Source organism: Crocodylus siamensis, chromosome 3, assembly GCF_052110815.1.
Source record: "Crocodylus siamensis isolate JL-2025a chromosome 3, ASM5211081v1, whole genome shotgun sequence".
In the NCBI taxonomy this organism is placed as follows: Eukaryota; Metazoa; Chordata; order Crocodylia; family Crocodylidae; genus Crocodylus; species Crocodylus siamensis.
The window spans coordinates 223373121-223397391 of NC_143397.1; the positions used below are offsets into that span (position 1 = coordinate 223373121).

General features: G+C 44.0%; 1 protein-coding gene across 4 annotated transcripts in view; it reads left to right on the top strand.

Annotated features, from left to right (window-relative positions):
* GRHL2 (grainyhead like transcription factor 2) overlaps window positions 1-24271 on the top strand; it is a 120978-nt gene that overhangs the window by 44630 nt on the left and 52077 nt on the right. For all 4 annotated transcript variants that reach the window (XM_090040448.1, XM_090040449.1, XM_090040447.1 and 1 more), the window contains exon 8: window positions 15833-15927. In XM_090040448.1, coding sequence (XP_089896574.1) covers window positions 15833-15927 — 95 coding nt within the window. The remainder of the gene's footprint in view (window positions 1-15832; window positions 15928-24271) is intronic.

A 24271-nucleotide genomic window follows, 5' to 3' on the forward strand; every position in this document is an offset into this window, starting at 1 on the left:
CGTGAGTTCCCTGCTAAGCCAAGGGGGTTGATGTGCCTTTTTGCTACCTTTCCTCCAAGGTGGGGTAGACATCCCTTGTGCTTTCAGGATTGCTCCCTTAAGGAGCAACCGCTCATCTTGGATTCCTCTCCCTGTCCAGTCATGGCCCCTTAGAGCCTCGACAACAAGCCTCCTGAGTTTATCAAAGTCATCTTTCCTAAAGTGGAGGACTTCTGCATTGCTGGCTGACTTGCCAGCTTTGCAATGGATAGTAGAAGTGATCAGCTCATGGTCACTGTCTCCCAGCTTTCCTTCGATTCTTAGGTCACTGACTAGATCATCCCCTTTCACCAGTACCAGGTCCAGTAGCACTTTACCTGTTGTCAGTTCATGGACTTCTTGAGTCAGGTAGAGCTTGTCCATGCATGTGAGGAAGCTTTGTGACTGTTTGGATTTGGCCGAGTGCTCTTCCCATGAGATATCCGGGTAGTTGAATAGTCCATGATGACTGTTCACCAAGAGCGATGCGCCATGCAGTTGTTCAATTCTTTTCTCAGCCTGATGGGGTTCAAATTCGCATTTTTCATCTTCCCAAAGAGTGCCCCAAACACCAGGCTATATGTTAAAGTACGTGGAATGTACTCTCAAGCTCTCATGTAGAAGCTGTGCCAATGGGCAGAAGAGGCTTCAAGATGTATTGAGCCAAAGAGAGAGAAAGCAAGATGAAGCATGATTCTACAGTCTAGAGATTAGGGTACTCACTGGGGAGGGGGAGTCCTTGGTTGCTGTTCCTATACAAAACTGTCACAAGATGTTTCACAACTGATCAAAGACTATGTAGAGTCCTGCTGTATTATGGAGATGTGTGGTGGAACTTTTAAAGACCTGGGACTAAGTGATTACAGCTAAAGGCTTTTACTCCTTCTGTTAAGATTGCTCTCTCCTCAGGATCAGGCTGAGGGGAATAGTCATCAAAGCAAGGGTGCTGTGAAACAACTGTTCATTGTGAAGGAGGAGTGGACCCCCACAGTGCTCCTTTTGGGAGGGGGTGAGGGGCAGGGTTTGCCATCTTAGAACCAGAAAAAAAACAAATCATACACTAAAAGTCAAACACCTACTATAACACATTTTAATTTTATTACAAAAAAAAAATTGTCATGATTTGTGTTTGAGTAGTGTATATAGAGGTGATTGCATAACTAAAAATGGTCTTACTTTTGTATATTGTGGGGTATGTATGGTGGTGGGGTGGGGTACATGTGTGGGGGGTTGTGAGTGGGTGTGGCTATGTGGAATGGCATGTCAAGGGGTGTGTATATGTCGGTGGGGGTTGTGGGAGAAAGATGTGAGGTTTGTGGGGGTGGGATGTAGACCCCCCACACACTTCCCCACATGGCACGCAGCCCCTGCTGCTGGTAGCAGCAGCAGACTGGGGGTGGGGGGGAGGAGTTGGGGCCTTGGGCCCAGTGCAGGTGCTGGTGCTGAGCAGGACGTGGTTCCAGCCAGTGCTGTGGCATGGCGGTGAGGAAAGCAGCCTGCCCAGCCCACCTCTATCACAGGGGCTCCATGTGGTGTGCCTGCAGCTCCCACACTTGCACCAAGTGAAGCCCCATTCTAGACTCCACAGGGAAGCAGGAGGCAGGGCTCCCTCCACTCCTGGCAGAGCCCAGGGACCTGCATGGCAGGGGGAGGGGAATGCAGCTGGTTCCAGCATGGGACTTCCCTAAGTACGTGTGGGAGCTGCGGGTGCGCAGCTCGAAGCCCCCGCAATAGGGTCAGGCTGGGCAGGCAGTGCTCCTCGCCTCCGCATGCAGCACTGGCCAGAGCCACACCCCACTGGATGCCAGTGTCTGCGCCAGGCACTAACACCCTGAGTGCCCACTGCCTGCTCTTGCTGCTAGCAGTGGGGGCTGTGCGCCATGTGGAGGAGTGTGTGGGGTCCCCATACCCTCCACCCTCCCTCACACCCATACCCTGCCCAGCCAAGCTCTGTGCTCTCACCACTCCCCTCGGCATAGGCTCTGCACTGTTCTCCATTCTTCTGTCCAGCTGCAGCTCTGCTGCCCCACCCTGGCCACCACCCCTGCTGCTTTCCTATCTGCTGCCTGGAGCAAGCTGGATGTCTGGGAAGCCAAGCAGGTTTCCATGGGGGTGGCTCCAGCAGGGGCAGCAGCTGCCCTGCCCAGAAGCTGCATGCTGGTGGGATTGAGCCCTTCTGCCCACAGGGGTGGGAACAAGGCACAATAGAGTATGTTGAGGGGTGCATGTATGCATGGGCGCCTCGCTCCCACCCTTGTGGGCAGAAGGCCCGGGAGGGGCACAATTCCTTCATGGATGCAGCAGGTTGGATGAAAGTGCCTGGTGGGCTGGACCCAGCCCGTAGGCCGTATTTTGCCTGACCCTGATCTATCAACATGCTCTTTGTAGCCATCTTTTATACGTTTGATGACTGTTATCAAATACGTAGTGTTTGCTTTTCCAAACTAAATAATCCCAGTTCTTCCATTTTTTTTCCTGTTCAGTCCTGTTTTCTAGATTTCTTTTGATTTTTGTTGCTGTCTGCAGGACTCTTTCCAATTTATCCATGTCTTTCTTTCTTCCGAACTAAGTGAAACCTCACCAGTATTGAATATCCCAAACTTTTTCTTATTTGAATCTTTCACTCTGTTGTAAGATTAGTATAGTTTAGATGTTATCTCCATGGGAAATGTATATTGATATAAAATAATGTACAAATTTAAACTACTATTGTTATGCCAATAGAACACTTTGTGGGTATGGACCCTCTATTCTGGTAAAAGAGTGATTCCACCCCCACCCCCTCCGATATCTTATATCTTACTGACAACAGTCTAAAGTCAGCTAAAAAGATACTTTTCCATAATAAGTGTTGACACAGGGAGCTATACCAATGTAACTATAGTAGTATAACTAGTGAAAATTTCCTATGTAGACAAGCTGTAAAAAAAGCCATAAAGGTCAGTGCAGCCTGATTTATATATTCATGGACACTTGCTAGGAAGAGCACTTATCTATGTGCTGATATGCTTTGCTGAAAGAATGCAACTACTCACATTTTTCAAGTTAAGCATGTACTAAGTCAGTGGAGCTTAAGTACTTTACTGAATCAGGGTATCTGCATATGCCTGGATTCATTAACCTTTAACTAAAGCATTACAGAGGACTCTTGTAATTGGTTCATAAGGATTTCTGCATTAGTGCCTTTTCTGTTTATTTCTTGATTTTTGCAGTTAAGCTTCTTCATTTTTTTTTTATAAGTCTACACTGCTGTCAATATCTAAGTTTTCAAGTTGTTAAATATGACTAATTGATAGCTTCTTTTTAGTTGGAAGAGTTATCAAAATTGTTGATAGCATTCTAATAATATTAGAGATCATAGAAACATATATGATGTAGTGGAATACTATGTTTTAGAAATTCAGTGGAATGAATCCATATTTGTTTATTTGCTGCCTTTGCTTTTTTGAATGCTATATTTACAATATTACCCCAAATTGTGCTTTTTTTTCTGTGTTTCTCAGATGTTTTTGTTCCACGACAAGTTAAGGAAAGCTTTCGCAATGTGGCCAATGCAAAAGAATTCCGTATTTAAAAAATAAGTTTCTATATTTTAAAGTACATTTAAGATGCATTGACGAGCATGTTCATTCACCCATATGTTTACAGAGTTCTGTCCAAGGCCCTGAGCCTTTGACAGTGCTTGGAGTATTGCTGTATCCACTAAGATCTCCATCAAAATGAATTAATAGGGCTCAGTGATGCGTATGAAAACTTCACTTCTAAATTTACATTGATCCTGCTCTGAAGGCATTCCTCCTATTAGAAAGCAGGGTTGCAAAACAGAATACCTATGCAAATAGCCATCCTTAATTTCTGTTAAGCTCAGACTCAAGGTAGTGTGATTGACGGCTGACAAGCATATGGGGCTTTTGCCTCCCTTTGTTTTTAACATGCAACTCTTTGTCTTAGGAAGAACTGGGAGTGAAGCTGTGTGATTTCCCCTAATGTTTTATTCCAATAGACTCATTTAGTATTCATTTTGCCAAAGGCATTTACAGGCTCTTCTTGGAGCCTGCAACTGCTCTCTCCAGGTGCTTGGGAATGTTTCAGTGCTGGGGAACCTCAAGCTCCATCTGCAGTAATCTATACCAGAAAGCATTATACAGAGTCTGATAGACCAAAGCAGGCAGATTTTATTCTCACCCTAATTTGCCAATTTAATGTCTGCAGTCCCATTAGTAAACACTTCAGGGCTGGGATATTTTCCAGCCATTTCTCCTGTGAGTCCCCTACTGTGTTTTTAGGAATGATCAGTTAATGCATAATGGACATGTTTTAGAATAAGAATATATTATAAGGGTTAATAAGTGATTAATAGAAGCAAAAATGGTTACTCAGTTATCATGAATTTTTTTAATAATACAATTATGATGATTTAGGCCATGTTCTCTTCATGCCTATAACCTGCTTACAATATTTATTAAATACTTATGAATCCTTTATAAGCTATTTATAAAGGTATATTTAATATGAAGTGTGACCTAGAAATAACATGTACAATAGTACATTGAAATAATGATGCAGAGAGTGGAAAGAGGAATTCCTTTACTGTGGGTATCATGGAATGGTACTTATGGTTCCAGATGGGATATAGTGATGGGATGCCTAAAAGCAGGGCTTTTCATGCATCTGTGTTGGCATTGTCCTGTTTCATTGCACCATTTGGGTTCTCTGAATTAAAGATGAGTTCAAGCTACAAACTGCAAATCTGAGAACAAATTCTACTTAAGCTCTAGGGTTTAAGCCCTGGGGATTTGGTTTGAATTCATCTCTACTTTGAACTTTTTATAAAAGCCATAGTCTACTGATCATGTGAATAAAGTAAAGTTTCACAGCGAGCTGATGTCTCAGTATCTGCATTCAGGTTGGCCTCGGCACTGACAGCATAATGCTAGAAATGTGGTAAGCAATCATGAGATGTCTGTACCATGTCAAACTATGCTAGAGATGCTGCTGCAAACACTCTGCACTCTAATCTGTTCCATGTGTATGGAGTGCTTTGAATGTCGGGTAGCTGCTGTTAAAAGAATGCTGGGTGTCCTTGTCATGTTCAAGAGTGGCACTGGCCCTTATTCTGTGTGTACTGTATGTAAATACAAGCAATGCAACTGCTTTTTGGTGTGCAGCAACTGGGCAGAACATGTTCATCGTAGTGTTGACTAGCACAGTTAGATATTAAGGATATACCTCAGAGTGCTGCTATTCACAGATGAACATTGTGGCTGCTTGCAGCCATTTAAAAAGCTAAAAATGACGCTTTACTTTAAACTCAGTGCGTTACTGCACCAAGTCCTGCACATGCCCAGAAGAGGCAGCACCTTAGTTGGCCTGGCTTGCCTGATGTCTGTATAGATTATGTGCTTTAGCGGGGCTTTTTCTGGCGCTTTTATGTAGTAGCTGATTGAATCAGCTTTTGCTAAAAGTGCCAAAAATCCCCGCTGAAGCGCCTGATCTTTACAGATATTGCAGAGCTGGGTCGAAGTAATGCTGTGCTTCTGTCAATAAAGCGCATCTTTTTTTTTTTTTGCTCATTTATTTTTTTAACATGTACAAGCAGCCTGTATGACTTCCTTTGTTATAGCTTTTCAACAAAAGAAGACTTTTGAAACTAATTCTTCCCTATTCCTCAAGGCCATGGAGGCAGAAATGGTCAGAAGGAGCCTGAAGGAAATACCATGAACATCTTTCCAGCTTGGAGACCAACCGTTTTCCCTGCTGGTGGGAAGATCAGCCTTTTGAAGTCTGGCTGGAAGCATTGCTTCCCATTCAGCCCTATGGTGAATGATCCTTGCTGTTTTTCCTGTGGGTCTGCCTGCTAAACTACTCACAGTGAGAGGGGTTCTTAGCCAATAATTGGGATAGCAATGAAACAGAAGCTGATTCACTGTTTGGATGATGATTATATTCGGGTCTCCAAATATTTGGATGATGGGCTCTTTTCTCTTTCCCCTCCCCCTCTGTTTTAGGATTATCTCTCAAAGACCTCTTTTCCCTCTGATTTGAATTTGCCTGTTGGAGGCAAGGGCTCATTTCCCTTCAATTTAGTGCAACAGCTGATAGCCCTCCTAAGGTGGGGGAGGGCTGGTCTAGAGGTTAAGGTTTGAGCTTCTTTGCGACACTTTCTCTGTGACCGTAGGCAAATTATTTGACCTCCCTATGATGTCTCAAATCCCCTTCATAAATATGGCCTTGCTTCTTGGGCTATTGTGAGGATAATTACAATAGAGTCCGAGGTGCTCAGATCTTGCAGTAATGGGGGCCAATATAAGAGCCTAGGAAATTGATCTCCCATTAAAAAGTCCCTAAAGGTAGGCTTAACTTTAAATACACACTTAAATCCCACTGACATTAATGGAGGAAGCGGGTGCTGAACTGCTATTTTGAATAGGAAAGGACTCAAAAGCTTAAGGAAGCAGAGAGATATTTCAGAATCGAGACAAACTGCAAATAGGGTTTCTGTGAAGGAGGCACATCCATCCTCTTCCTTCAGCAGTATGACTGAGAAATAATGACTCCCATTCAGGGGCATCCTGCAGGACACAGTCACAAGTTTCTCTTTTTTATAAACAAGATAGGACAAAAACCATAGCAGTAGATTACAGCACAGATATGTTCTATTTGTGTGTTCAGTATTGGCGCCATAATTTGATCAACAGTCGTTACGTCTACATGAGTCATGGAATGTGCAGTTGTTACTGTGTAGTAGTAATGATTGCACAGTAACCCGCTGTGTTTAATGGCTATGTTTTGTTTTGGTTTCAAATTTGGACGTTTTGGAGGACAGTAATTCATTTCAGTGCTTCGGATCACTGTTCTGTTTTGATTTGACCAAATCTGTTTCGGAGTTGCAGTGCTGTTTCGGTGATTCAGCCATAAGCTACAATGGGAAATCACTGAAATGCCTATAACTTAGTCATTTCTTGCCTGATTCAGATGAAAAGAACAGAGATGGTTGTTCCTTCTGAGGCCATGAAGCCTGCCAAGTTTCAAGGAGATGGGTGCAGGGGTTTCTGTGAAACTGCCCCTCAAACTGTTCAAAGCAAAACTTGTGACGTGTGTGCACGCGTGTGTGTTAAGGTGCAGCGGGATGAAACCAGCAGGGATGGTAACCTGTAACAGGGAGCCTTCCTGGTGCTGGTTAGTTTTCTGCCCGCCCACCTGTTTCTGTGCCAACTGCCTGCTCCTCTTTTGTTTGCCATACCTTGATGGAAAACTGATTCAGAAGTTTCTCAGGCAGGAGGCTGCCCATTTATGTGTCTTGAGGTGACATCCATTCCACATCTCCATACCTCCCCTAACACTGCGCCCCATGCATCGCACATTGCATCCTTCACATGCTTTAGCTGTGGTACCCTCTCTGGGACCTTTGGCTGTCTGTTAGGCCCTGTCCCCACCTTCAGGCCAGTTGGCATATCGAGCCTCTTGTTCTGGGTATTCCTCACGGTGGGCCCCTGGCTATTTGACCCCACTTTGGGTCCCGGCCCCAGCACAGACCAGTTAAGGGTACCTCTGATATATTTTATTAGGCCAACTAAAGAGTTGGAGAAATATATTTTAGCAAGCTTTCAGGTTTAAAAAACTTTGTCAGGCTGAGGGACCATCTAGTTGGTTTGTGTGCACTCTTTCTGGATGGAATGAATAGTGAAAAAGCCAGAGGCTGGCATACAATGCAGGCAAGAAATCCAGCCACTGAAAATGTAAATTGAAGTGTCAGGGGGTGAGGGACAGGCTGAGGGTGGGGAGTGGGAGGGAAGGGGGATGTAGCAGGTAAAAGTGGAGAGGTACTTGGGGAGTTAGATGTCAGACAGGTTATAATGTCTATATTGTCTATATTGAGTCCATGAGTTTTTGTATCCAGGAGGTTGATGAAGCGGAGTTCATAGGCTCATCTGTGAAAAGTGGTTTGACGTCTGTTCTGCAGCTCCATACCTTCCCTAACACTGTGGCCCATGCCTCACAGATGGCATCCCAGGCAGCTGAGCTCACCTGGAGCCTCAACTCCACTGCAACCAGCAAGTCTCAGGCCTCTCAAAGATCTTACTGGTCTGGGCTTTCCCTAGCCAGGACTGTGCATGTGTGTGGCAGCTGGAGGTTATAAGGTGTCTCCTACCCACGTTTCACCAGAGGTTCCGGCCCTGGCATTTTTGGGGGGCTGCTGTGCCACCATCAGTCCCACCAGGCCTCCTGACCCTGGCATGATCATGGTTTTAGGTCATGCCCAGGACCTGGGGCTACCTCCTTCCCTGTAGCCCTGGTCTGTAACTCCAAGTTCATTCTGGCATGGGAGCTCAGCAGGGAGATGTTCTTCCCCTGCTGGCTGGTGATACAGTGAGTGCCACCTCCAGCTCTGAGATTGGAGAATTAAACAGTTTAAAAAAAAAAAAAAAAAGGAAATGGGTGTGGATGGAGTGAGGAGGGTGTGGCATTCACTCTGTCTGCACATGGAGCTTGGGGAATCCCAGCAGCGGGAAGTTCACCTTGAGGAACACTAGCTGCTCCACCAAACCAGGTGGGGTGTCACAACATCCCCAGCAATGCTGAACACCCTCTCACTCAAAACACTGGCCGGTGGCCAGGACAGTTGTTCCTGGGCAACCATGGCCAGATCCTGCCACATCTGGCTGTGGCTTGCCCACTAGGCTAAGGGGTCACAGAACATTGGTTCCATGTTCTCAGCAAGGTAGGTAGCCACCGAGGCCTTGGTGCTACCTGCTGGATGCTGGGATCTGGTGCCTCTGGACCCCAACATGGAAGCCATGCCCTTGGCCCATGTTGGCAGTGGCTGTGGAGGAGGAAACTGGCTGGTGGACAGAGTGCTGGCACGGGACAGTGGATCCCCCTTTTCCACATCCCCCTGCCTCTGTATCCCTGACTCTGTTCATCAGCACCTCTGTCCAGTGATCCAGGGTTTTGCTAGCACACATGCTCCTCTTCATCCTCAGTTTGTGCATGGCTGCCAGCATGTGAACCGTACTGGACTGCAACAGACCCAGCCACATCTTGATGCTGTATGTCAGCTGCTGCACCAGTGCATGCACCTCTGTGACATCGATTCCCTGGAACTTCTCCATTTGGCTCTGAAGCCCCCTCACTGGGTATCACCTGGCTATAGAGGGTGTCACCAACACTGAGGCTCTCAGTGGCCTTGAGGACCACCAAGATCTGGGGGATGATATTCCACTCTGTTTTGTTAAGGGGACTGCTGATCCCAATGTCCCTGTGCACGGCCATCTCATGGATGGCCTTCTATTGCTCCACCAGCCTCTCGAGCATCAGGTATGTGTAGAGTTCCACTGAGTGTCCACATCTTGTTCTCTGTTGCCACCGCTGTCCCGCAGGATGGCAGTGATGCAGAGGAGAGTCAGGACAGCTGTGTGTGGGCTGCAAGTGGCTGCAGCAGGAAGTGCTGGCCGTGGGGGTGGGGTGCTTTTCCCCCACACTGAGCACCAGTTTGTAACCCGCAGGTGAGCGTGGGGTTGGGGTTGCATGTTGCTCTCTGCCTGTACTGCAGGGCTGGGATGGGGGCACTGGAAGTGAGTGGGAGGTAGCGGCAGTGTGGGGTCTGTGCTTGTGTCCCAGGGCCAGTGCCAGCAGGACCCAGTGCCGGCAGGGTGGGAAGAGCGCAGGGTCCCTGGCTGACAGGGGCTTTATGGAGCCAGGTCAGTTCCCTTCTCTCTCCCTGCTGGTACAACCCAGCCTGACTCCACATCCACACATTCCCACAAACCCCCATATGCAATCACTTCTGCATATATACCAGAAGCGCCTACAAATCAGGACAATTTTTTCAAAATTAAATTAAAATATATTATTATAGGCATTTGATTTTTAGTAATTAATTTGTTGTTGTTTTCCCCTGAAGATGGCAAACACTTTTCCCCAAAAGAGTATTTCCAGGAGCAAGGGGAGGAACTTCCAGTGGTAAAGGTCAGAGGTTAGGGGCAGGACTTTTGGTTCCAAGATGGTGACGAGGGGGCAGGGCATGTGTCAAGGGGTGGGGCTACCCATGCGACCCTCAACAGCCTGCCAAAACTCAGTAAGTGGCCCTCTGCCTGAAATAATTGCCCCTGTTCTATCTGCTTACTATATCTTCTATGTCTTTATTATATCTTCTTCTATCTTTGTACTATATCTTCTGTTTGTAATATATTGGAAAGATGTATGTCCAATCCTTTCCAAAAAGAGATACTAGCAAGAGACTGACTAGAAGGCCAGTCACTGCACCCAGCCACAGTAGCTTTCATACGCTGTTGCTTCCAGACAGACAGCTCACAAAAGGGACAGAAAGACTTCATACAGAACCTTATATGCTGTTTCTCCGTCCCTCCCCCAGAGCACTGGGATTGGAAAGGACCTCAGGGACAGATCACAGACACTAGCCAGCTACAGATGTCAATATCAGAGCAGTCCTTGCTCCCCTCTCTTCTCCCTTCCTCTTCTGAGTTTCTGTTTCCCCGCAAGCCCACCTCTGAAACATTTTGGATGATTTCATTTCATTTTGGAGCCTTCCATTTCATTTCAGATTTGGTGTTTCAGGCACCAAAATGGGCCAAAATACCTCTGAAATGAAATGGCTGCTGAAATTTTGCACAGCCCTAGTACCTGGCATTACTGCGCAGCACCATCCCTGCAGGGGGTTTTTCAGAAGCTACTGCACAGTATCATCTCTTTTAGATGTGCCCACTGATACAGTTTTACTTATATTTTATCTAGTATTGGTAGTAGTATTTATCTGCTTAATACAAAGTTGTTATCATCGCACATGATCCATACAAGTTTTTACCTTTTTATTGTGTTATGTAGCAAATTGCAACATTGAGTACAGTATAACCTCATAAATCTGCATATGAAAAATATGGAATTACCAAATATCTGGCTCTTCCCCCCCCCCCCCCCCCCCCCCCCCCCCCCCCCCCCCACTGCTCTGGGACCAGCTGCTGCTCCCCACCCGGCAACTCCCCATATGCAGAGGGGGAAGCTTGCACATGCCTCTTTCCCCCCTCCCCCCCCAAATCCGCTACCAGCTGCCATGTTGGTTTAAAAAAATCCATCATTTTCAAATTTCTGGCAAGTGCTCAGTCCAAAGTGCACTGGATTTATGAGGTTATACTGTATATGATTTATCCAAAAAATGGAAATAATTTCTCTCTCTCTCTTTCTAAAAGGTATAAAGGGAAGCCTAATTTTGTTCTGGTAAAGCAAGAACAGCTTTAGAATATAATTAGGTTAGCAATTTTCCAATATCCATGGAAATGACTGCTCATTTTATCTGCTTTGGATTCTTTAGCTGGTGATAGTATGGAAGGGACAGTGTACAGCTCATTTAAATGGCACATCATACAGCTTTCTTGTCTTGTGTATAGGAGTTACAGAAATGGAGGCATTTGTGAGAAAAAGGGAAAGGGTGGGGGGATGCTAGGTTCTGCCAGTCTCTTAAAAGAACAGAATGTTTCTTTGCAAGTAGGGGTGCACTGATTAAAGATTTTTTGGCTGATACCAATGGCCAATTATTGACCAGTAACATCAGCTAATATTGATCCGATTGCTGATATGCAGCCCAGCAGCTTGGAGAACAGTGTCCAGCTGGTAAGTCAATTGGGGGGAAGGGGCAAAGGGGGAGGGAAGGGGTTTGGGGGCAGCAGATTGAGGCCCCCGCGGTGAGGGAGGGAGTGAGGCTGGAGGAGGTGCAGGGCATGGGACAGAGCTGGTGGCTCATCTGGGGTGTGCAAGGAATGGCTCCCGCCACTGTGCACACTTGCGGAAGTAGCATGGGGGACGTGTGCCTCCTGGATCTGTTTGTGGGGTGAGGGCAGAGTGCCACTGTGCACTCATACTTGGAGGCTGCACCAGGTTCTTCCTGGCAGCTGTGCTCGGGGTGGGTTAGGTGGCAGTGCTGGGAGGGGAGCTACGGGGGAGCTAGAGCCACTACCGTAGCCCCCTCCCCCCTGTAAACCCCCTCGCAGTGCTGCCACCCCATCCTGGTTGGCTGGAGTTCAGCCACTGGGAAGAGATTGGCACCAGCCCCTGGGAGGAAGCATAGTGGTAAAGGGGTGGGGGGCGCGGCAGCCCATTCTCACCCCACACACACATCTGGAGGGGCACACCTCCCTATGTTTCCCTTGGGGATGTGTGCAGTGGTGGGAGCGGCCCCCCAGACGAGCCACCAGCTCTGCCCTGCCCCAGCCCCACTTCCTCCCTCACCATGGGGACCTCAATCTGCACCATGCCCCTTCCCCCCAACAGACTTACCAGCTGAACACTACTCTCCAAGCTGCCGGGCTGCATTTTTGGCTCCGTGCATGTTGCAGCTGCACATATGCATGTGGCATTTATTGGTGACATGAGCCAAAAACAAGCTGATTGCTGATAATTTTAATCTTGCTTTTATTGGTACCAATACAATATGGACCGATGTATCAGTACACCTATATTTACAAGACCTCTTGTTCACCTCTTTCCAAGATGTGTTGTTATTTGCACAAGGTATTTTTGCTCAGTCATAAACTAAAAGTGTGTCCTTGTGCACATTTGAGATGTATATGCTTCTCAATTTTACTTGCTTGCATTCTTAAACAAAAATGAGATCATGATGCCAATGTCTTCATTTAGAAAAATGACCTGAATTCACAGTGGAGATGGAAAGCAGTAACTTCTTCTTTGAACACACATATATTGTGACCAGTTGTTTTACCTTACGGAAGAAGATGTCTGCCTTACGCCATGTCTGGAGTCTGAACATTATGAATTCTTCCCAGTATGCAAACTTTCAAGCATTCCAGATGCATTTTTTCAGTCCAGACAGCACCTCTGCCTTTCAGAGCAGAGAATGTCTATTATTCATACTTTTCTCTCTCATGTTATTACCCTTGCAACACTGGTGTTTTTGCTAGACAAATTTACATTAATCAACTGTTGCTAGTTGTTATTTTTAAAACCTAAATAATGTTTATTATTTTCTTAAAGAGAAAACAAGGCTGAGAAAAGGAATACTAGGAATGCATAAGGCCATCATGTACAGATGCAGAATATTATTCCCTTTAAGTACAAAGCTAGAAATCAACATATATTTTTGAAGTGCAGATACAGGCAAAAGTTAGAAGATAAGGATAGTTGCATTAAATAATTACAGCTGTCCTGTACAAAGTTCAGTTATGGCCCTTAAGGGATTGACTTGTCCCATGGAGAGATGACATGCTTTCTTGAAGAAACTGAAGTCTCTTTTAATCTGAAACTAGAAGTATTAAAGGTGACCAGGAAAAGAGAAAAAATAGGTTATTGTTTCTTCTGCTTTATCAAACAACAACAGAAAACACAAAACAAAAAAGATTCTTCATACAGTTTTTTTCCTACTTTCCTTTACCTTAGAATTTCAGGCCTTGTATACATTGTTTTTCTCCTTGTCAATACTTTTTAGGTGACGACAATACCAATAAAGTTAGAATACCATGGGCCCCAAGGAAATGAAACCCAGTTAACTGAGGGGATGCAGTTTCCTTTGGATGTTTTAAAAACCATTTAGGCTCATTTTTCTTGTTTCTAATTAAATTTGAGGGCAAAAAATGCATTTGTTGAAGATCTACCACCCCATGCCTTAAATGATAGGAAAGATGACATTTCCAAGTTCTGCTTTTTCATGTTTGTTTCTTTTTCCTGATGTATCTAATTTTAAAGTAAGCACAATTATATTTATTTGGATAAATTACAAAGTAAGCAAAATAAAGTGAGCTGCTCAGTCACAAAGAAATAAAAAAGAAGCACAAATTTATTTTTATTTTTCTTTGCTGGTTATAAACATATCTTTAAAAACATGATCATTTAACAAATGAGCACGTGTTTACTTTTAAATGTCTGTGAAAAGGGTTTCTTATATTTCTGTTGGTAACAAACTGTACAAATGAAACTATCTGGGCCAAGGCATTCTACCAGTTTGGCTGCAGTGTAAAATACCTACAGCCTATAGACCTGAACTTAGAATCTATCCTTTGATTCAACAGATGGGTAAAAGCTGACTTCACTGCACAGTTCAGACATCCAGGAGTTCATTTGCTTCCAGTGAATCTGTTAGGGCATTTCTTTTAAAATGTGTAAAATTACCTTTTTTAAAACTTGTGGCCCAGCCAGCCCCTCTGCTGCCCAACGCCACTACTTGGAGCCTGGGGCTGACCCAGCCTGGGGCTCTTCTGCCTCAGCTCAAAATGCTGCTGTCCCAGGCACACGTACAGACACTGCATCTGGGAGCGGTGTACTCTGGCACAAACTACTGCAGAGTTTATCATGTCACATTAATTGTATGTGTAGATGCACCCACAGTGAACACTGTGCCAAAACTCCCATTTCCTTGAAAGAATGGAAGACCATATCCTGGGTATTGTCACATCTCTAAAACAAAAATGAGCCATAAATTGTTCTCAGGATGAGTAATGGCATAAGTCTTTTGTTCTCTTAGCATTTTAAAAATTTAATCAGCTTTCCAACCATCAGGGTTCAAAACCAGTGAGCCTTGCTCTTTGAGGGTTTCTAGTCCATATCAATCATAAGTTCACAGAGTTGAAGGCCAGCAGGATCTATTAAATCATCTAATCTGACCTCCTATCTAGAACAAACCATTCAATTTTACCTAGTTATCCCTGTATCAAGCTCAACAATTTGTGTTTGACTAAATCATATCTTTCAAAATTATAAGATAATAAGGAAACATGTTTGAAGGAATAGTTCCTCTCTCCTCTGGGCTGGTTTTGCTAATGACAGGAGTAATACTTAGACGTCACAAGCCATCTTCAAGGTTCATTGACCTCCTCAGCTCTGTGTTTTTTTTCAGTCATCTTTAAAAATCCTCCTTTAAAATGTTACCTTTACCTTCCCATTTTTAGCCATTCCTTCTTACTACCAAGTTAATGAGCACACTCATTTGTTCCTGTTGCAGAACTACTGATTTCTTGTTAAGAACAAAATCTCAAGTAAAAATAGAGGTCACACAGGGCACATCTACACATACAATTAATGTGCCTGAATAAACTCCAGCACAGTTCACTTTGAAATTTATTGTTCCCAGGTACAGTGTTTACACATGAATCCAGGACTGCAGCACATTAAGCCAGGGTGGTACAGCCCTGGCTGGCAGATGGTTTCAGGGATCAGCCTGCTAGCTTGAAGCTGCTGTGCCCTGGCTCAATGTGCTGAAGAGGGGCTGGTTGGGGCATAAGGGTGCAACTATGTGGGGCTGGCTGGCTGGCTGGCAGGGAGCTCCTACATTGTAGCACCCTTGTGCCCCAGCCAGCTCCAATCACCATCTATACATGTGTTGCAGTGCAGTAAATAACTCCACTGTAGGATAGTACTTGCATCAGGCAGTACTAACCTATGGCAGAGTTAATTAGTTTACTCCAGACTAATAGCTGTGCATGTGTAAATGGTGATACTTTACTGTGGGGCTAATTAGGCAACTCCTTAGTAAGCATCTCTTATAGATGCCCCCGCAGTGTACTAAAGAGTATAGCTTAGCAGGAATATCACAGTGTGCTAAATTAGATGTATTAACAATGAAACTTCAAAAAGGGGCTAAAGTCAAGGAGAAGGTAGAGCAGGGAGTTTCTAAAGTGCCAACCTGCCTTTCCATATGCAGTGAAACATAAGTAACACTAGGTTTTCCTGACACCTGATCCCCACCTGAATGAAAAGGCAAAGGGCAGACTTGGAGACTCATCCGTGAACTTTAAGAATAAATGTATATATAATTTTTCTCAACATTTTTTAAAACTTGTTGTGTCCACAGCTGATTACAAGGAGAGTTTTAACACCATTGGGAATATTGAGGAAATTGCATACAACGCTGTGTCCTTTACTTGGGATGTCAATGAAGAAGCGAAGGTAGGTTATACGTGGAGTGAATTGTATTTTTAATGGCATTTATTTATAAATACTACCTCTCCTATCCACCCCATTCTCTTCCTTAATTAACACAAGACAATTGTGCAGAAGTGAGCAAATTCCATTGTCTAAAAAGTAGCCCAGGTGACTTGAGGTATGCTTATGGAATCTCTTTAAGGCAAGACGGTATGTGACAGGGGCGGGCAAAATACAGCTTGCCAGGCCATTCTATGTGGACTGCGGGACCCATAAAAAATTTAGAAAATTAATATTTATCTGCTCCTGGCTGCTTGTCAATGATGACAGGATCCAGGGGCAGCAGGACCCAGAGGAAGCTGGCAGCAGGACCCTGCAGCAAGGCCTGCCTAGCCCTGCCCCCCTAGGCCCCTCCAACCAGAACTCCCTGCCCAGCAGAAGCTTCTGGCCTAGGAGTGTCAGGCTGTTCCTGCGTCCCTGCACTGGAGAGGGAAATTCAGGTAAGAACATGAGGATCATGGGATATCACCCCAGTCCTTGGGTACAGGCTGCCTCATGCTGAGTCCTGTGGTCACAGCCATGCAGCAGGGACCATGTGGTGCCAGAGCGCTGCAGTGACAGGCAGGAAAGTGTGGGGTGGGGGGAGTGGCAGTGAGTGGGTGCATGGGAATGCAGTGACAGCTGGGTGGGAGTGTGGGGCCGCACTGGTCTCCTGGGGCCACTCTGGTGCTCAGAGTGGGGTGACAGGAGCATGGGGTGTGGGCTGGAAAGGGTCTGTGGAGCCAGTCTGGGCTGTGCAAGCAGGGAGAGAAGGGAGACTGCCCGGCTCCATACAGCCCCCGCTGGATGGGACCCCACACTCTTGTCGCCCACTCTGGGCCCTGCCAGCGTGGGTCCTGGGACACTGGCATGGGCCCTGAGCTCCTGCCCAGCTGTCACTGCTCTCACATGCCTGCTTGCTCCCACTCTCCCTCACCTGACACTGCTTTCAGTGCATCCCTGCCCGCCAGCCAGATGCTCCTGCACCACATAACTCCTGGCTGCATGGCCAGATTGCGGAAGCATGGGGCCTGCACCAGTACCCCAGGGCTAGGAGCAGGAGGGTGTGTGTGTGTGTGTGAATGCGCATGCATCTGTGCAATGAGGGCAGGAGCAGGGGAGAGAGAGAGCAATAAGGGAGGGACAGCGTGTGTGTGTGCGCACATGCGTGGGCAGTGAGTGAGTGAGTTCATAGAGCAAGTCTCACACCCCCCCACCATATACATGCACCCACACTCCTCTTTCATTGCTATACATGCTAATCCCAGCTGCCCTCCTCCCCACAGTCCCCCCACAAACCCCACACCTACTTATACCCCACATATCCACACACACACCCACATGCTCCCTCACCCCACAGCTACCCTCCCCCACATACCCACACATGCACAGACTCCCACAAACCTATACCCCCCCATGCCTCCACCCTTCCACAATAGACCAAGAATAAGACTTCATTACTATTGTGAAATCATCTCTATGTGCATGACATAAACAAATGTAAATCAGGACAAAAATATATTTTGAAATAAAATTAATAAAAGTTGTAGATGTTCGAGTTTTAGAATATAATTTGGTATTTTTCTGGTTCTGAGATAGCAAAACCTCTTGTTGAAAGTAGTCCTTCCAGGGGCAAGGGGAGGGCAAAGATCAGGGGTTAGGAGATGGGACTTCCAGTCACAAGATGGCAACTAGGGGGCGGGGCAACTGTCAAGGGGTGGGTCTACCCATGCGGCCCTCTGCCCAAAATAATTGCCCACCCCTGGTGTATGAAAACAGGGGCCCACTGAAATAAAGCTCTTGGGCAAGAGTTTCAAACTGAGCCAGGTTCCTGCTCTAATAAAGGGAGATTAATCATTGGAAGTACATTGCAAAATAGTGTAGTGGGTTCCATATTTATTGCCTTTCAATGGTTTCTATTTGAATAGGTCAATTTTATAAAGTGTGTGTGTTAAGATTCAAATATATAAGGTGACAAATGCGATCCAAGCTGAACTCTTCCTTTCTTCTTCTTCTTCTTCATCATCAACAGTAAATATTATGCGAGCCAAATGATGCTGTCAGTGACTTGTGTCATTGTTTTCAATGGGGTTGTATATATTGATGTTGTGGCTGGAGCCAAGTATCAAACTAGAACTGGTAAATTTTATTTTTCGTTGCCTAGGTGATTTCACGTATTTTCCCATTCAGTTAAAAATGCAGTTCCCTTGCAGCTATTCTAGATAAGAATGGTCCAGATTCCTTGAACAATTTTAACTCTCATAATTTAGTTATGGAGATATAGTTCATCACACAGAACTGAGGAGATAGCTTTGTAGAAACTAGCTGGCTGTCCATAGCAATCTAACTCCCACCTATTAATGCTTAGCTAGATTTAAATTGATAATTTCCAGGTTTTTCTTATTTTTGTATCAGTATCCAAATCATTGCATTAAGTTGGTACAGATGCAGTGAAAAATAGCTGGTTAAAACAAGCTTGTGTTCTCTGACCTTATACTAACCAGGAAAAAGTACATTGTAAAATCAGTATTGGTACTGCAGGCTTTTCAGAAATAATAACTAGTGAATGATCTCAAGTCTCACTGGATAACAGGAACCAGCTTCATGTTAAATATCACCAGCATTCAAGTATACCATAAGGTCAACAAATCCAGAAGATGAATTACACTCATAACAAAGCTCACCAATATATCCCTATTACACTGAGGTTATACTTGCAGCAGGTGACATTCAATGATGACAGACTTGACTGTCACTATCCTGCCTCCTTTTAAATTGAATTCAAATCCTGACATTTTATTAGTGAATTGTGTATTTAATTCAAATTATAGAGAAACAAAATGCAATAAGCATATCTTTAAACATGCATGGCAGGAAGCGTGATTGTAGGATCGCAAATCAGATCCTATCACACCTTACTGCTGGTTCAGGGCAAGCCCAATCTCGGACTCCCCCCTCAAATGGCAAGAAGCAAGCTCCTGCATCTGGGAGCCCCCTCAGTTGATGGAGCTCCAAGCTGCAGGTGCTGTCCATTCAGCCCCACAGCTGGGAGACCTCAGCTGCTGTGAACTCCCAGCTGTGGGAATGCACCATGCACCCTCAGCTGAAAGACCAAGTGCTGCGATTTCCCAGCCTTGGGTGGGTGCATGCTCCTGTGCGGCTGGGATCCCTGTCAGTTGGAAGCTCCCAGGCTTGGGGGTGCAGATGGGCCCCACACAGGTGGGAACTTCAATCAGTTGATGGGGCTCCCAGCCTAGGGGCCCCTAGCCACACATTCAATTAATGGTGGTATAAGAAGCAGCTACAAAGTTGTTATGCATATTTTGTGGAGTAACTTTGTAGCTTATTCCTTTTTATCATACCATTACTTGATTGAACATGTGGCTTAGTGACCACTTATGGTGATTAACTAGTGATTAAGTAGTTGATCACACCTGAAGTGTGTCGATGGGGTCCTAGATACTGCTCATCCATCTGGAAATGAATGCTTCTGACACCCAGCATCCTCTCCACCCCAAAATTATTTCTGATCCCCCCCAAAATGTCAATTAAACAACTTGCAGCTCCTCCCAGCTCCCCCTACAAATGAATTTTGCCCATCTTAGCTCTTCCCCTGCAGCTCCTCCTCCTCCTGCTTCCATGGATCTCTTGAAAAGGAGCTTGTACACCCCCTCTTCCATTCTGCTCCTTACTTTACCTTTCAACAGGCAGCAGGAACCCTTTCAGCTCCCCAGGTCATGCGTTTCCTTGTTCTTTACCTTTACCTTTCTCACTTGGTTACAGGCTTTACTCACCAACTTAGAAGTCTCATCATATCTCGTCTTCCCTTAACCAAGGTATCAGGCCTTGCTGCTCCTTTCCTTCTGGCTAATTGGTCCCCTACTTGCTGTTGAAGTCACAGGCTGGCTATCTCCTCATTCTCTGCAACTTCAACTCTTCCTTTCTTCTGTTCCCAGTGCTGTCCTTGAGGTAGGTACAGGGACCTACACTAAGGCTGTTTTGACTCTGGCTGGTTTGCTATCCCAAAGCAGACTTAGAAAAGCAGCCTGCATATGTATGCAGCTCTCAGCCTTGTGTTATTAGAGGGAGGAATTTTCTTATGGGCTAGACTTCCATTCACCTGATTGGTCTTTTCCTCCTTTGGCTGCACTAAAAGGCTGCCCCATGGCTGTTGTCTCCATCATGCTGCTAGAAAATAGGGAACCCTAATAGCAATTTGTTTAGTAAGGGGACTTAAAAACCCATTAGCCCCACATAACCAGTGTTACTGACTCTCACAATTTTATCCTGATTCTTGTAATATTTGGTGTGGTTCTTGCACCTCTGGCTTCTGGAAGCATGTGAATACTTGAATATCTCAGCTTTCACTGGTTTTTTTTTTTTTTTTTAAAGCAGGTTTCTTATTTGTGTGTGTGTGTAAGATTTCAAAAGGAACTGGTCATTTGCTAATGCCCAGAAATAGGAATTCTCACAAGATCCCACTGAGTTATTTGAAAGCCACAGACTTGAAGTCTTGTAATTAAAAGCTGTTTTTTTTCCCTCAGTACTTACCTCATTCAAGGGAGCTGGAGAACTTCAAGCCCTAATTACAGACTCTCCTTTCTTAAAATTTTTGAAGAATAGTCTTTAAATTGACTCCATTGTTTCTCCCCAGTGTTGTTTTCCCCCCTTTCACCACAATTTCAAGATTAAAACTAACCTCACAAACACAAAGGCCTCTTTCATTTGAGTCGAACTGAATGCTTAAAAGAGGAGTTGTTTCTTGGGCTTCAGAGATGCTACTTGAAGCCTTCTACTGAGGAGGAGGAAAAAAATAATTCTTTGTGCTCCTTCAGCAATTCCAGTTTTCTTTTCTTTTCTTGTTTTAAAATCATATCTGATGCTTTTCCCAGCATCAAGACAGCACTACCTCCAAAATCAGATCTCTCCTTTCTCCATTACCATATAATCCAGATGATGGGCTGTTGTTTTAAAGCCAGATTCTGATGCCAGAACTCGAGCTGAATAGTATTTTGCCATTGGAAGTGCTTGAGGAGAAAAGTAATATTTAGCCTGAGCAAGGGAAACAGAATTTAGCGTATTATAAGGCAAGACTGCTTAAGTCTTCCTGAGGCAGCATCTCAGTTTGGTTTATGTTAAAAGAAGCTTTATCATGTATGTAAAGAATTCAGGCAGAGACCTCTTCTGCTTCCTTGGTTACTTGAAATGAGTTACAGCTTTGGTAAAGCTACCTCCTTTTGTTGTAGTCATTGATCCTCCACCTTCCTCAGTGTATGTTGGAAGGGAAAGAAAAATTATGAACCCAATACATTGAACAAAGTGGGAGAGTGTCCACTGTCTTTAGTAGACTATGGATCCAGTTGTGTGACAGAAGACTAGTCATACTGAAGCTTATTGAGTACCATGGAATTTTTTAGTTAAATATAGGATATAGGAGAATCGGAGGAAGGGATTTTCAACCATACTAAACTAATTTTTGGGATCCTCAGAGGAATGACACTGTATGTATTAAGAGTACTCTGCTAGACAGTATAAAAAAAGTGTTACCTTCCTTTCAGCCCCTCATTTACTTTTATGTATAGATAATGTATATTTAAGACGAGGATAATTAGGTGGTTTCTCACTTAATATTTGCAGAGGTAGTTGAGAGAAATAAGTATAAGCCTAGAGTAGCTGTCTGACTGTAAAAAGTATCTCATACACAAGTCTGTGACTGTGCTAAAGGCATGTGCTGAAATCAACTTCTTGTCTCTCAGTAGAATTTGATCCCACTTCTCTAGCAAGATGGCGAAGATCTAGTGGAACTTTATAGATAGCATTTTTTTTTTCTTTCTTTTATTTTGATAAACATGTATTTTCAATCCGACTTCTGATAAAAGTTGAGCTTGCTTGAAAAACAGACCACCGTAGATTGAATGGAAGCATTTTTCCTACCCATGCAAACTCTTCTGATGTTTGAAAGTAAATAGTGGCCTTGTGTATGATTGATTAAAAAAAACTAATTTTAGACAAGTTGGGACTGCTATTTCTTCAAGGTAACGTTGCTGAAAGAAAATTCATATTTTTATATTAAATTCAAGGCATCAAATTTAAGGGATAGTTTATGAGAAAAATGCAGGTGATTCGTCACAGTACCAGTTGGATTTTGGTGAATGTAAACTTCTACGAGGCAATATCATTCTGGCATTGGATAAACAGAAATGTTGTGGTGTCATATTCCTGCATGGGCACATTTAGGCTTTGAACCCCAAATGCATGCTATTTCATGTTGTTTACCACTCTGAATAGTCTTTTTTCATTGCAGACAACTGAAGTCTACGCTAGATTCAATTCTCAATAGAATTCCATACCCTGAACTCAATGGGAGGCTTTCCACCTATTTGTAGGACACGCCCTGTGGCAATGATCAATACTCTCAGCAAATGACTGATCAGACAGAGGTAGCTAGCAATGTTAGTCTGAAGTTATGTAGAAGGAAAGGTAGAAGTGTGTTTTACTGATTAACAGAATCAGAGATGCATAAGCTTTCTGATGTCATGAGCTCTGGCTCATGAAAGCTTATGCATCTCTGATTCAGCTAGTCTATAAGGCACATCTCTACCTTCCCTTCTGTCTAAATAAGTAATTGCAGAATTGAGCTCTTTGACCTTCTAATTCAACTATGGTACAATTGGTCATAGCTGTAAAATCAAGATGATAACAAAAACAACTCTGACCCCAGCAACATATGGGTCAGAATTAACCTTGTTTGCATTGTGATGATGCATGTTTGTTAAAATCAGTTTGAATAATATGTTTTGTTTTAATATGTGAGCAAGCTAAGATTTATGATGTCCTTAACTATTCCTTTCCTTACTAAACTACATCGGATTATAGTTTATTAAGGAGAAAAATGTTATTTATATACTTTAAAAAAATAGAGCTAGAAGGAATAGACAATAATCTGAGTACTGGTACCAGAATTTATGTGGTATTAGGCTCAGAGCCAGGTTTAATAAATCATCCCATGTGTGTAAAGGGAGAGTTAAAATAACTTGTGGTAGCAAGTGATGTTGAAATTTCAGGGTATACAAATGGTTCAGTAAGTATGCAGCTGGGATTCAAAGCAAATGGTATTTTTATGTAGCTGTTTGGGTGTGGTGTGGATAAAGGAAGCTTCAAATGAGAAGTGCAAACATTTGCTGGAGACATTGGCATTGAACTAAAACAAAAGTCTTACCTTTGTATGGGATTTATAAGATAATGGATGGCAGGAGAAACTGTAAAGCTGCTATTTTATTTATATATATATATATATATATAAAAGGAATGATGGGATTGTTTTTACTTTCCCCAAGAAAGACACAAATATCTTAACTCTCTGTGGTCACAAAGAATGAAGTGATTCAGCAGAAGGCCATTAATTTCTCTAAAGAACAGTCAAGGGGTATAGATCTCACATGTTAGCAATCTAGAGAGAAATGGTTGAACAGTGTCTAACTTTGCATCATAAAAACTTTTAGCGGCTCTTTGTAAGGTGGTGAGAGCAAGAAATGCAAACAGTAATAAAAGGCTTATATTTATAGGTTTCATAACTGCAGACCTTTAAAGTGTATAAGCCAGGAGATTGAGGTAGGAGTCATGTAGGCAATTAAATGCTAAAGAAGAAATGAATTGTTGAGCCATGCCTGTCTCTCAAGGCAGGTAACTGTGTTTTTCATTTGTACAGCTCTAATTATGCTTCAGTGTTTAACAAACATATGAAATCCTCGTAATAACAGCGGCATAAAACAGGACTCCTCCCCACGAGGAGATAAAGATTTCCCCAAAAGAGAGAGTTATTTTTATCTTACGTCAGTTTTGTAACGTTGTCAGTCATTAAATGTTCCTCATTCTTTATTATCAAAGTGTCCTGGATTTTCTGCTGGTTCAAACGAGCAGAAAAGCAGAGTAATTAAAGGTCATAATTTTCTTATTGCTTTAAAATGTATCTAATCCTGACAAGTCTTTTCTGCACTAAAGGTAAAAACTCAGGGTCTTTCTGCTAGTAAAATACAGTTGAGGTCCAATCACGTCACATTCAGTCAATTTATAGTACCACAAAATGGCAAACCAACCACAAAAATGTTCCACATATAATCTAGAACATTTTGGGGGCTGGTTTATATGAATGTGTCCCAGTCCCAGGGCTGCCATGGTCTTGATGCTGACAGTCAGCTGAACTGGGACTGAAGGCTGTGCCTTGCCCTATCCCAGTGCTCAGCTAAGCATCAGGATGGGGCATGTAGCAACCCCAGGACCTGGGACATAACCACCCTCTGCCTAATCTCTGGGACTGGGTTGGGGGCAG